The 14,119-nt window shown below is 39.2% G+C and overlaps 1 protein-coding gene across 1 annotated transcript in view; it reads left to right on the forward strand.

Moving 5' to 3' along the window:
* Positions 1-14,119, forward strand: part of shank3a (SH3 and multiple ankyrin repeat domains 3a) — a 255,418-nt gene that overhangs the window by 225,193 nt on the left and 16,106 nt on the right. Inside the window, exons 16-19 of the mRNA XM_085461600.1 lie at positions 6,751-6,826; positions 9,140-9,222; positions 10,310-10,434; positions 10,688-10,823. Of these exons, the coding sequence (XP_085317726.1) occupies positions 6,751-6,826; positions 9,140-9,222; positions 10,310-10,434; positions 10,688-10,823 (420 nt within the window). The remainder of the gene's footprint in view (positions 1-6,750; positions 6,827-9,139; positions 9,223-10,309; positions 10,435-10,687; positions 10,824-14,119) is intronic.

Genomic DNA, 14,119 nt, shown 5'->3' on the forward strand with positions numbered 1-14,119 from the left:
AGAGAGCACGGGGAGAACACAGACATAACAGGCTGGGGGAAACATGGAATAAAACACAAGGAGAGACGAGAGCTCATAAATACACAGAGGGGCACACAGGAGGTAACCAAATAAGGAACATCTTAACTAAATAACCTAGGAACCAAGGCATAAATAGGGAACAAAATACAAAAACACACAAAAACTAAGAATACTGGGCCAACATGGCCCAGGACCATGACAATATTTGTAGCAAACTGATGCTGAATATTAAAAAAATATCTAATCTGTCAACTGCAGCTAATGTCTGAGGTTATCATCAAGTGTTGATGTTTCACCTCACTCCCTTTCCATGCACAAGTTAAACTTGACCACAGTAAAGTAAGTAAATAAAACTTTATTTATATAACATTCTTTTAAAAAGATTTTAACTGGCTTTTAAAGGAAACGGAAGACTACAGGGAAAAAATCTAAGGAAATGAATCCTGCAATACTGTTGGTGTCTGAAAGGCTCAGGCTTTATATTAGTCAGCTAACATGAAAATGTCATCACTGTAACAAAATTATAACAAAACACAACTTTTTCTTCTGTGTATCCTGTTACGAGTATGAAAAATTGTTCTTCGGGAGCAAAATTGTTGGCATCATAACATTATGCTGGACCCTGGTGTTTGTGTGTTTGGCACCTGCAACTCACATCACTAATAAGAGCACAGCTGGTTTAACACTGTACATCTCATAAAAAGCGACTTGCCTGTCTGTTTATGCTGCACTCAAACAAAACAGCTATATTAAATTCGTGATGGATTAAAATGATGCTTGAGGATCATTCCTGTCCTGATGAAAGTTTTGTTGTTTGTTTCGTTTGTTGGATTTCTCTTTTCTTTTCTTTGGTTGATGACTGGCTGTCAGTGGCACAAACTGGGTTTTCGTGCCAAAACACACTCTTTGCTTTGGTATCTTAGAAATAAAAGCCACCATCTGTTTCACCACTTGAGTGCTTCACATGAAGAAACAGAAATGTAATGTTCAGTTTGAATTAAACTCAAAAAGAGCTGATTTTTGTTCGTAGCGCTTCTGATGGACTATAAAATAATGAAGCTATTAGCTGTAATTTGTCGCTCTCGCAGGGTCAAGTCAACAGTAAACAACATTAAACAGTGAGAGTTGTGTCACTTCTCATTTTGAATACTACCCTGGAGTTCTAACCTTGAGCTGTGTTTGTGTGTATCCCTTATATGTACATAGCAGATAAATATTAAACTGGCACAGCGTCCACTTCCAGCCTCTCTTTTATGCTGTTTTCTTTTCCTTCCTCTTTTTCACACTTCTATATATTAACTGTGACTAATTTCACTCCATGAAGAATAAAAGCGTTCGCCTTTCTTTCAAAACTCTTACTGAAGATAGCACTAAGGAAGAAGAGCGAAAAAGAAAATGAAGACATTGGCCTGTCCACTATACTGAGGACAGTTAGCCTTGTATCCACCTGCATGCTCCAGCAACTCCCTGTTGGATCTGTGCAGTGACAGACACATTGTGTGACAGCACAAAAGAGAATGAGATTTCCACAAGCTTCTCCTCGCAACTCTTTTTTTAAACATTTTTTTATTTTTATTTTAAACACTGTTTTTCTTCTCCTATACACCAGGTTTAAGAGGTTAAGAAACAAAATTATGAGGAGACAGAAAGAGGAGAGTAGACATGAGTGGGAGAGTGGCAGGGAAGAATTAAAAAGTCAATGGGGCTTAGTTGATAAGTGTGTGTGTTTGTGTGGATGTGTTTGAATGTTTGTGTGCAGCTCTTATCAGTATTAAAACAGCATAGGTTAATTCCCATTCAGCGTGGACACTGTGTTTGTGCGCGTGTGTGTGTGTGTGAGTCCACGTGTATGTGTGATGGGACTCTGGCGTCCTTCAGACAAGGACAGCAAAGGTGTTGCAGTCTGTCCAGAATAGAGAAGTGGGAAAGATGTAGCATGTTAACAGTGTTACAGAAAGCGTGACTTATCGCTTGATGTGTAAAATATGCTTTCATCTCAACAGATGATCACTCATAACACACAAAAAAAAACTTTCAGTCAATACCACCCTTCATATATTTTTGATAGTAAAAACATCTATATTTCTGCTCAAATTATAGGGTAGAAGTGCTATTATCAACTTTTACCCTGATTAGTTACGTTTTTTTGAAAGTGGTTTAATAAATCTTACTTTATTGCATTACTGTACCAAGATGACTTCACTAACAGGATATTTTAACAGAGCATATGTCAGAAGAAGACTTCATCAAACAGTGCAGGCTGTAGGCACTTTGGATTTTACTGTCCTAGAACGTTAGACTATATTAGTCCTGTTAGAGTTGATGGTTCAACTTTACGTTGGTTCCAAGGTACGCATTGAGACAACATTTGATTTCATTCAGTGTGGTTATTATTGTTATTATCGTTGTCATTATTATTATTATTATTACCATTATCATTTTTATTATTATTATTAAGGTGAAAAGCTTGAAAGCTAAACAGTACTAGTACTACAGTACTTCTCAAACTTTCTGTTTTTGTTTTTCTCCATAAACTTTTTGCAGCAAGTTCAATAAGTCATTTCAGTTTGTGACAGAGATCAGATGAATCTCTATCCACTGGGCAAATCAAAAGGAACTTTGACTTTAGCCAAATTTTACCATTTAAATTTTGCCCACATTGTTTTATTCAAGAGGCAATCCAGGCAAAATGTGTTTCTGCTACCAGATGTCGAACATTGTTCAAATGAAAATGTCCCTCGCTTTTGATTTCTGTTTTATTAAAAAGCATTCAGAGGTCAAGTTTTTTTTATGTTCTCAAAGGGAAATGACCTTCCTCTATTTCTTTTTCTTTGTTTTTTTAATACTATGACGTTACAGTTTAATTTTGGAACTGGATGTTTCACTTGAATTTCAATGATATCTCCAAAAAGTAGAATTTGGTTTGAAACCAACATTGTTCTACTGAAAATGTCCTTGTCTCTCTATATCTCTGTTATTAAAAAAGCATTCAGAGGTCTCTCTGTTTTAGACCACATTTGTCTTCAGAGAGAGAAAGTAGTGCATTCAATTTTAAATTAACAAAACCAGATGGAGATTATTTGAGCTTTGTGACACAGCCATCAAAAGATGGGTATACTGTAACCATAAAGGGATGGATATGGTCAGCAACAATACTCAGGTAGGCTGTGGAGTGTAATTATTCTCAATCGGTACTAAGGGGCTCAAAGAAAACACCCCGACACCATTATACCACCATTACCACCAACCTGAACTGACGATATAAGGCAGGATGTATCCACGTTTTCATGTTGTTTAACCCAAATTCTGACCTTAACATCTTAATGTTGCCCATCTAATCGAGACTCATTAGACCAGGCGACATTTTTCTAATCGTCCATTTTCCCATTTTAACGAGACAGTGTGAATTGTAGCCTTGGTTTCCTTTTCTCAGCTGACAGGAGTGGCACCTGGTGTGGTCTCCTGTTGCTGCAGCCCATCTGCTTCAAGATTTAATATTTTGTGCATTTAGAGCTGTTCTTCTGCAAACACTGGTTGTAACAAGTGGTTATTTGAGTCACTGTTGCCTTCCTATTAGCTCAAAGCAGTCTGGCCATTTTCGCCCAGAGAACTGTCGCTCACCGGGTATTTTCTCATTTTCAGACCAGTCTTTGTAAACCCTAGAGATAGTTGCGTGGGAAAAATCCCAGTAGCCCATCTGGCACCAATAACCAATCCACATTTAAAATGAACTGAAATCACATTTGCTTTCTATGATGTTTTGTTACAACTAAAGCAGGTTAGAATTGGTTAGAGCAGGTTGTCTTGACCATGTCAGCATCCCTAAATGCACTGAGGTGCGGCTGTTGGATTGGCTTATAAGATATTTGCCTTACCGAGCAATTGAGTCTCTACATATAGATTTAATATTAAAATGAATCTATATGTATAGATTCAATACATAATAAAAATGATAATAGCTTTTTGTTTACAGTGGAGCCCTGTGTCTCATCTTTTGTTTTCTGCTTTTGTGTGTATGGGTCTGTGATAGATGGAAGTATATTGGAGGTTATCTCTGCTATGAGGGCCCTGTCTTTAGATGCTCCTGGGCTGTACATGACAGTTGTGATGAATAAGTTGCATTTCACACTTCTGGACCGTATCACATGGTACACATGGTGCACAAACACACATACACACACAAACTTAGATGCGCACACTCTAGTAGAAACAGAAATACAAATGCTGCATCTGTTGCTTTCAAGCACTATTCAAACAAACAAATGCAGTCTTCTTAGCTAAACCATTACTAAACAAACAAGTGCTCAGCAGGAACAGCTTTTGCGTACGACATCGATGACCACTGGATGAAAATAATTTACATTTTCGATCCATTGCAAGTTAATCACTTCCCTGCTGGCTTACGCATCAGATAAAATTCATTAACTCTGCAAGTCTAAAAAGGTTTACCATTACAAAAATGTAGTGTCTAATATTGTTACACGTTGAGCAATCAGGATTTCAATTATGTCATTATTGAAGCCCTTGATAGTCATTAATATTATGCTGTGTTTTCTGTAGACATAGCTTGTATTGATGTCGATCATTGTGTTACGGTCATGTTGTCATTATTGTGGGTGTTCAACAAGGGTCCATTCTTGGTCCTCTTTTTATTCATGACAGCCGTAATGCCATGACCATGGACCTGTTTCCTAATCTGGCCAAAGTGCAACCTACTTTTTATACACACACACACACACACACACACACACACACACACACACACACACACACACAAATAATGTGTGTGTGCAACTCCTAAGGAATTTGTCTCAGGAAGGGCATCTGGCACAAAAATCTACCCAATCAAACATGCAGAGCTACCTGCTGTGTTGAGCCCTTGTGAATAAGTGTGTAGGCAAATCATGTGGTCACTTAATATATAAATACAGAACCTAAGATACATGAAAGTCTGTCATTAGCCATAACTCTTATTCATATTCAACTGGTACGTGTATGTGTGCATGAAAGCTGAGTCTAGCCCTAAAAGAAAGCCTCTGAAGGTGTGGGAGAAGACAAGTCCTGACTCATCTATGACTTTCTCCCCAAATATCACCTGTTTTTTCATTACGACTTACCTTTGACAGGCTGTGCTAACAAAATGCCATGTCTTTCCTCCCCAGACCGGATGTAGAGTAACCTTCTAACCTAAAGAAAATACCAACTCACCCTTCTTTTCCCTTTACTTTAATTGATAGATGTACACTGTACAGTAATTGTATTTTAGTTGGATATTTTGAACTCTATACATTTTAAGTTGACTGGGCTTTTTATTTGGTGTCAGAGAATTCAGCGAATTTATTTAATTACATTTCTCACCTGAGCTGAAAAAGACATTCAGATTAACACTCATTCTAACATACAAAGGATGAAGAAAGCCACGAAGTTGGAATCATGCTGAAACAAATCTGCAAGATTCAGAGTGATTCAGATTCATAGAGCACAGCTTGATTATGAAAAACAGGCATGTTCAGGCAAACAAGATAATTGTGAAAACGCAGATATAAAAAATGAAGAGGAAGGTCAGAGAGTAAAAACAGTGGCTAAGAGGTTAAAGTTAACTGCTGCTAAATCCCTTTTCATTTTTTGCCCTTTTGCCGTGTCACCAAGTGTCAGTGGATGCACTTATCAAAGCTTCAAGTTGTTCTCAGCTGACAGTCGGTCACTCACACAGTGAATCAGATTGACAGGATAAAGTGGATCTGGAGATGCCAGCCAGTTCAAGACTGCTCACTCACTTTGACCTCTTTCCATTTTCGTTCTTTGCGAGTCTTCTTTTTCCTTTTCACATATACATCTTCTCTCGTTTGCCTGTATTGGAAAGTAAAGCGACAGGAGGCAAGCATGCGACCAAGTTTGCCAAGCAAAGTCATAGGAACATGCTGTGTGTCTCACATCAACACCACTCTTGCTTTCACAGCCTCGTCCAATTAAGAGCTTGTGTGTGCCGTGCAGTGTTTAGTCAGCCAATCGGCTGTTTAGTGGAGATGTATTGTGCTGTGTATTATTGGGATAGAAAAAGGGCATCAGCACTCCTATAGGATAACATCACATATAGTGACAGAAACCACATGCACACGGTGCATACACACACAGTATTCAATGAGCGTCTAATCAAACACATTTGCCTTTAAAAGAAACACTTTGAGGGCAGAATTAGGCAATTACTTCACTGTTTCAAAAGCAAAAAATTACCATAGAACAATTATACTCTATGATAAATGAAGCATGTTAATGATAATTGCTTCTCTGTGGTAGCTTAATTCCTCTCTGTGCTCATCGAATTAGATTATTACTGACATTTTTATACTAACATGCTAAGAACTGGGGCTGACACAGCCTTGACATTTTTGGAATCTTGTGGATTTGTATAAAGTCATTAGCTGGACTAAATCTGATTTAAAAAAATCAACTGTGTACTTCCTAAAACATATTCAAGTAAAGCATTATTGGGATATTTTTAATTTCAGCTTATTTACGGAGATCTGTATACACTGGCAATGTGGCTTTTAAGACAACACACTTCACTTGAACATCTGTTATTAAATCATAGTAATAATTTAGGCAGTTTGATGATGTAAGTGTTTAATGGTCTATATGACCTTGTAGGTAGATCAGTTACCTCCAATATATGTTTTTATAGCATCAAAAAGTATATCACTCAACCAATCCTTTAAATCTATTTTACAGAGACACGGGAGGACCGCACTAAGAGACTGTTCAGACACTACACTGTGGGATCTTACGACAACTTCACCTCATACAGGTACAACCTCTAACTCTGAGCTAGCATCCTACAGCATTGTCTAGTAGTGTATATTGTACTGCTCATTGCACTGTACTGCTGGTCATATCACACACGGTTTCCTTGTCTTAACAGGGTCAGTGAAGTTCATTTGTGCTGTAGAGGTGCTGCCATCTAAAGGCATGATCCTGCTAGTGCACACAGTTCTGATTCTAAAATGCACACAAATGATATTACATAACTCTCTTATACTGTCTGTATGTAAGGGTGTTCACTATGCATGCATAGCACATACTCTCCATTTATGTCTGTCTTCACATTCATCAATTTTGATTCACTTGAATTTCTTCATAATCTAATCTTTTATTCTTTTTTAAGTTTTGTTATCCTGTCCAAATCTCGAGATGACATTTATTATGTACAGAGTGTGAGTGATCCCTCTCTTCCAAATTAGATGTACTAGCTGAGCATTTTGTTGTCATGCAAATTCTCACTCTAATGCCACAGTTTATCGGTTAGAGACACAGAGCTGGTCTGCACGAGCATTGTTTCGACCTGCTTCCTTTGCCTTTCATAAAATGTCATCTCCTTGCAATCTAGGTTTTAGTCAAAGTAAGTGTTGCTTCTGTTTCCACAGCCACAGACTTTTTGAGTTACCATTACTAAAGCTGTGAACCTGTGATAGTCTGCATATACGTTTTTGTTTTAGAATGGGTGCTAACTATAACTAAACATAGTTCTGTTTCTATTCAGAGGCTCTGAAGTACAAATTAAAGTACCAGTTGCACACGAAGGACACACACTTGAGTTATACTTGAGTTTCTTCATCCGAGCTATTGTCTGCAGAATATTAGAATTGCAAATGTCAAAGGACAGGTCTATTTTGAGGAAACATTTACCGTTGATATGTGAAAAGTGAGTATTTTTTCTTTATCGAGTTATGTAGGCGGGTAGATGTTCTGAACAAGGACAACGAGCACATTGCATTAATGCAGTATTTCGTGTCATAGAGCAGAGATGGAAGCATACCAGATAAAAGGGTTTGGACTGAAGCAAAGTATCTTAGTGGTGCTTAACCAACTCATTTTCCTGTGCATAATAATTAGTGCATAAGTGGTTTCATATCTCTTTATGAAACCAAATCTTTGACCTCCTTCCTGCAGAAAGGTTTGTTATGGTTCTCCTGGCTCCAGCAGCAGGAGCTCTGGGTAAGTCTGAGAAAGTGGAGTGTAACTAAGCTAATGACTCTGCAGCCACCCACTGAGTTGCAACCTGAACCACAGCCCTTTCTAGATCTGCATCTTCTGTCAGGAAAGATGAATGATACTGCTGAAACTTTCAAAATTCTGTAAAGCTAATAGATTTTGTAAAGGCGTTCAGGGTGTAAAGTGTGAGCAGTCCCCCTCAGTCTGTGCTGTTAAAAGAATGGAACATTTATTAGATTTATTAGATTTGAGTTAAGGAATATTGCATTATTCAGGCCACCTTTCTTCAATTTTCCTTTCTATTAAAAATTTTATGTTACCGTTTATCATAAGGCATGATTAAAATATCTTTTAGTTAACTCCCTTCCTTCATTTCACATCTTTGGGCATCAGAAATTTTGATTTAATCCTCACACAACAATCCATACTGCAGATATTTGCTTTGCTGCTTTACTAACTCTACTTTCTGCTCACAGGCTTTAAAAACATATGCATGAGCACCTCAGCTTAACACCGCCTACCTGCCTTCACCACTGAACTCTCAGAAAAATCAGACAGTTGTGAACTGCTCACTTACTGTTTCCACTGCCATTAGTCAAGCCACAGTATTACATCTGAGCCAGCTCTGTCAGTTTCTTTCACAAAGTCCCTCAACACACTCCACAGCTGCAGTCTCATCTGAAGGATCAGCTAGAAGATTGATTCACTCTTAGGTTTTATCCCATAGATACTTCAATCATGAGGACTTTCTCTCACCTGCTCATTCTCTAGCGCACTTTTTCATGTTCTGTCTTTCTACTTGTGAGTGTGTTTGTGTGTGTGTGTCTTGCTTTCTTTCTTAAAATGCTAGTGCGGCACCTGGGAAACCTGAGCTGTGGTGTCTTGCTTGGCTTTTAACTTGATTGAGAGAGGAAGTACATGTACACGTGTGTGCGCGTGCGGTTTTGTGTGCGCATATGTGTGTGTGTGTTTGTGTGTGCGCGCCTCACCTCCACCTCCTCCCTCTTCTCAACTCCCACCGACCGACCCGCTTTACTCCCCTGCCCTTTCTCTCGCCCCTCTCTCTTTGTGTCCGTGTGAGGAGGATGTTGGATTCATACCTGCTATCCCCCTGCTCCTCTCTTCACAGTGACTATATCATAGAGGAGAAGAATGCTGTTTTACAGAAGAAAGAAAATGAGGGGTTTGGCTTTGTCCTGCGGGGAGCCAAAGGTGAGCGATGCACATACAGATACACGCCAGTGCCATTCACAAGGTTTTCAAGGTGTGCGAGTGTTTTGGTCTGAGAAGTAGCTTGTTGATCTGAGTCACTGACTACGGCTCAGTCAGTATTGTTACCGTGTGAGTCAACAACACAACCAGCTTTGGTCAACACTCAGTTTGTGTACTCAGTTGCACTCAGGTTTCTGGGTATGTGTTTGTGCGAATGCATGTGGCCCCTTTGGTGGTGTCATCCTTGGCTGAGCTGTCATCTAGCTGTCCCATCTGTTCCCTGCACATGGCGTTGAGTTTTAGTAGAGAAACACTCTACACTCTCTCTCTCCTCCTCTCTCCTCTTTGTCTCTTCTTGTTTTTGTTCCTCTTCGCTCTCCTCCACCTCCTTCACATCCTTCCTGTTCATTATCCTCTCAAAATATTATCATACCTTCTGCACTTTAACCGAAATCGGCTCTCTACTCATCTCCATCACCGCAAATTCGTTTTACTCACGCACGTGCCAGCTCCCTCCCTGCTCGGCATGGTTACCATGGTAACCCCTTTCAGACACCTTGCCGGGAGTCTTAGTGTGCTTTACTGCTCCATCACTCACCACCGTGGGTCTTGGCTCGCCCGTCTCTCTCTTTCAGTCGGTCTTTTACTCCTCACTACCCTTAAACACACACACTGCAGTTCACTTAGTGGTCCTCTGAGAGCTCTCATATGTCAGTGATTTAGCTGGATTCACTCCAACATTAAATGGAGTACATGAAAGCCCGCTCACTTTACGAAATATTCTTAAGTATTGCATGTCTGCTTTTTAGTCATGCTATAATAATTATGTTTGTATGGAACTATAAGCTTCAGTAACACTGTTTAGATGCAGCAGAAATAAACTCAGTGCTAATGTGTTCATTAAATAAATTGGTTAAGAGAAATTTTAATTATTGTTGCGATTATTGCTTGAGAGGAAAATAAAGGAGCATTTGGAGCATGTGATACATGATCTGTTCTAACTTTCCAGTGAAGCAAAAGGAAGCTATAAATACTTCTTTATTTGACGACGTGGGTTTAAAACTTTTTAAAAACTATTTCTTCCCAGCTGAGACGCCCATTGAGGAGTTCACTCCCACCCCGGCGTTCCCTGCCCTTCAGTATCTGGAGTCTGTTGACGTGGAAGGAGTGGCCTGGAGGGCCGGTCTAAGGACAGGGGACTTCCTCATTGAGGTGATAAAAATTGCCTCATTATTCATCTTGATTTGTATACATTTCACTCCTGAAAGAAGTGTAAATGTCCATAGATCCAGATGAAAATGCAAAGTAAATGTATGGTTTAATCGTGTAAATTTCCCTCTGTAACTGAATATAGTGCTTTAACTATGCTTTTATCAGCATAAAAGCAAAAAATTTAAATAAAACAGGAACTAAGTTGTATGTTTCTTGCTTCCTGTTCTGTCTTTGTTGGTGCATTTTCTCTCAGGTAAATGGGGTGAATGTTGTGAAGGTGGGTCATAAGCAGGTGGTATCCTTGATCCGCCAAGGGGGCAACAGACTGCTGATGAAGGTGGTTTCAGTCACTCGCAAACCAGAGACTGAGGAAGTTGTTCGCAAGAAAGGTACATACTTATTTGTACTCAGCAAAATCATAACACAGTAGTAGGCATTTTATAAACATTACTAGTAAATTAATCAGTTGTGCTGGAATGTGTGAGAAAACATGACCTTACGCATTCTCAGGAACTGTTTTGGTCACTTGAAACAATTCTGTTAAGTCTTGGGTATGTATCAAGGACAAACGCTTTCATCTGTTCCTTTCAGTTGGAGAATAAAGTGGACAACTAAAAAATTTTGCTCTTATTGTTTTGGGATCAAGAGTTGAGAGCGTGGGGGAGTTGTAGCTTTCTACACTGAATATGCAAAATGTATTCACACGTTGGCTCAGATATATCTAGGCCATTAATGCAACAATGGACGGATTTTTAAGCTTATTCATAAATTTACAACATATTCTACATGGCTTGATTACATTAGATTGCCCTTCGAGATATTTTATGTGGTATGTGAAGCTCCTGTTGCGATGTTTGTTATTTGTAAATTAATTTTATCAGGTAATGGAGACATATATGTTGATTTTTGTGTACAGAGGAGATACGTGTGTATTGTCTGGGTAATTTCTACCACGTTTCCCTGCTGTAAATTCATGTAGTTTCCATGTCAACCACAGCTCAGATTACTCAGCTCCCACACAGTCCTGGCACAATGACCTCAGAATTGTGTACACTGCAGCGTGTCTGTCTGTGTGTGTGCTTTTATGCATGGTAGAGTGGTGTGTGCACGTCCTTTGTGATTTTTGAGATACAGACAGTGATAAATGAGTTTGACCTAGTTTCACTAGGACAGTACTGTATCAACTTAATTCTGCTACTCAGGGCTTAATGGTCTCTTAATCTCTCTTTCTTCCTCTTTCTGTCTTTCTTGCCATAATATCATTTCTCATGCTTGTCGCTTTTAAATAAACCCAGTCTCTTAGTATCATTCATTCATGTAGAAGTCAAATTAGCATGTTTTGACCCCAGAAAGGTCCACTTATTAGCTTTTTTTTTAACCTTTCAACTTCCCATCATGGTGCCATTTTGCCAATTGACTACACCAATCGTAATTTAATTAAAGTAAAAGTTGAAGGTTTTGGAAATCTTTTGTACTTCCTGGTGTCAGTTGATTAAAAAAGACACTACCTCTCTTATTCTTGTCTCTAATGAGAGGCTACAGTCTTTGCACGTAATTCAACACAAAGATAAAGTCTGCCTCTAAAATCTCACTATTTAACATGCCGATGACAAAAACACAATCCATGCAAAAACTGAAATGTAAAAATAGCAGTTTTTCTTTTTTTGTAGGTTTTGTGAGCATCCTCTTTGACTCTGAAGAAAATACTGGGGCAGTGCCATTTACACCTACAATTTCAATTCAGTTTTATTTATATAGTGCCCATTCAAAACAACACTTTGTATTGTAGGATAAAAACACAACAGTATTAGAGAGAAAACCCCAACAGTTAGACTACCTGCTGTGAACAAGCACTGGGCAACAGTGGGAAGAAAAAACTCCCTTTTAACAAGAAGAAAACTCAGGCAGAACCAGGATGATTGTGTTGGAAGCTTAGGGGGAAGAGAACAGAGCAGAGGGAGAGAGGATAAAAAACACACTATAGGAGAGAGCCAGAGTTGAATAATTACTAATTCTGCTTTAAATGTCTGAATAAATTAGTGGTGCATAAACACATGGTGAGTGAAAAGAGCTGAGTGAACAAGAAAGTCAGACAGGTATGAAAAGGTTTTATACTTGGGCTACACTCGGGCTTTTGCTGATAGCACTAACTATGCTAAGCTAGGCTAATTTGCTGGTGCACAAATGTAAATATAATATTGATCATTTAATTTTACTCTTAGACTCAAGTGAAAAGGATTTTCCCGAGATGGTGTTAATTTTTTTTAATGTAACTTGTTATTATTTGCTTTGTTTTGGGGTTGTTTTTGTTTTTGGCATCCCCATCATGCGTTTGGCACTTTGTTAATATTTTATAAATATTTAATTAATGAAATTGTTAAGTGAGACCGCATGACTGCAAGGATTTGGGATTAATGTGGGTTGCAGAGGGGCTTGCACACCAATTTTTCCAAAGCTGCTTTACTGTAGCCAACGTTAAAGCTTTCTTACCTCTGCTTATGTCAAAGCTTCTAAGGCCAGATATTTAGTAGGTGAAAGAGAAAGTAGACAGTAAAGATAATCACTGGTAAGATTCCTTTATTGTCAACTGAAGAAAAAATGTGGAGACAGATTGAAATGATGAGACAGACAGTGCAAACAGCTATAGAGTAGATGGGGTGTATCTGGCGTTTCATGGGTGGGAATGAAATTCTTCATTCCTTTTTCAAACTTCTCTTAAATGCCTTTTTTTTTGCACCCTAATCAATATTGAACACCCCCTCCTGCTGCTCATATCCTCCAGTGGGACTTGGTGTGCTGCACCTTTACACAAACGCACAGAAACATGCAGACACACACGGACCCGCGAGCGAACACACATTCTCTGCACCATGCGTGGCCTCACTACTGCCACCGTTGCCATGGTGACTACACTGCATGTTTGAATTAAGCATTACATTACAGCAAAAGCAACTCTCTCTCCCTCTGAGTCTGTCTCTGTTCCTCTCTCTTTCGCCTTCCTCCTCCATCTCCTCTGCTCCCTGCTCCTGTACCAGAATGTGCAGGCTTGTGAGGAAATGAAGATGTTTGATAAGGACAGTACCCAGGATGGCGTATGTACACTAGATCTGCGGCTGCTGGTGGCAGCGATGATAGTTATGCTCTAGTAAGGCATTGAGGCAACTGTGGGATTTGGAGATCTATCGCGCTACAGTGGTGCATTGAGTGGAGTGTTGGCTGGTCTATCTCAGATAGCGTGAGCTCATCTAGTTCTGTCGTGTGGTATTGTTGGGAAACTTGGTTATAGCATGTAGAGAATGCAGCTATATGTGGTTTCACTGTCAGACTGCATGGCATTGGTGTTGTTACTGCAGGTTTAACATGATTTTAAAATCAGTTGCTGCGTTGTTTTTTACATTACGTTCATTTCAGTGCTTAGTCTAACCTATTTTTAGTCCCATAACTCTATAGTTTGTTTTTGAAGCTAAGATTTGGTAGATATGATTTACTGCTTTGACTGGGACGATTGCCCTGTGTGTATAGTAGGATTGGGAGGCTCCCACAAGCTGTGGGATATAAAGTCTGCAGTGCATCGTTTTCCTTAGCTGTTGAATTTACTATCATCTCTTCATCTGTCAGCCCACATGTCATTATGTGCACCCTCAAGGAATTTTCTCTGGGGGAGGATATGCATGTTTGTATAAGC

The sequence above is a fragment of the Copadichromis virginalis genome, linkage group LG7 (assembly GCF_057382275.1).
Source record: "Copadichromis virginalis isolate Kocher_CV1m ecotype Utaka linkage group LG7, C_Virginalis_male_GT1.1, whole genome shotgun sequence".
In the NCBI taxonomy this organism is placed as follows: Eukaryota; Metazoa; Chordata; class Actinopteri; order Cichliformes; family Cichlidae; genus Copadichromis; species Copadichromis virginalis.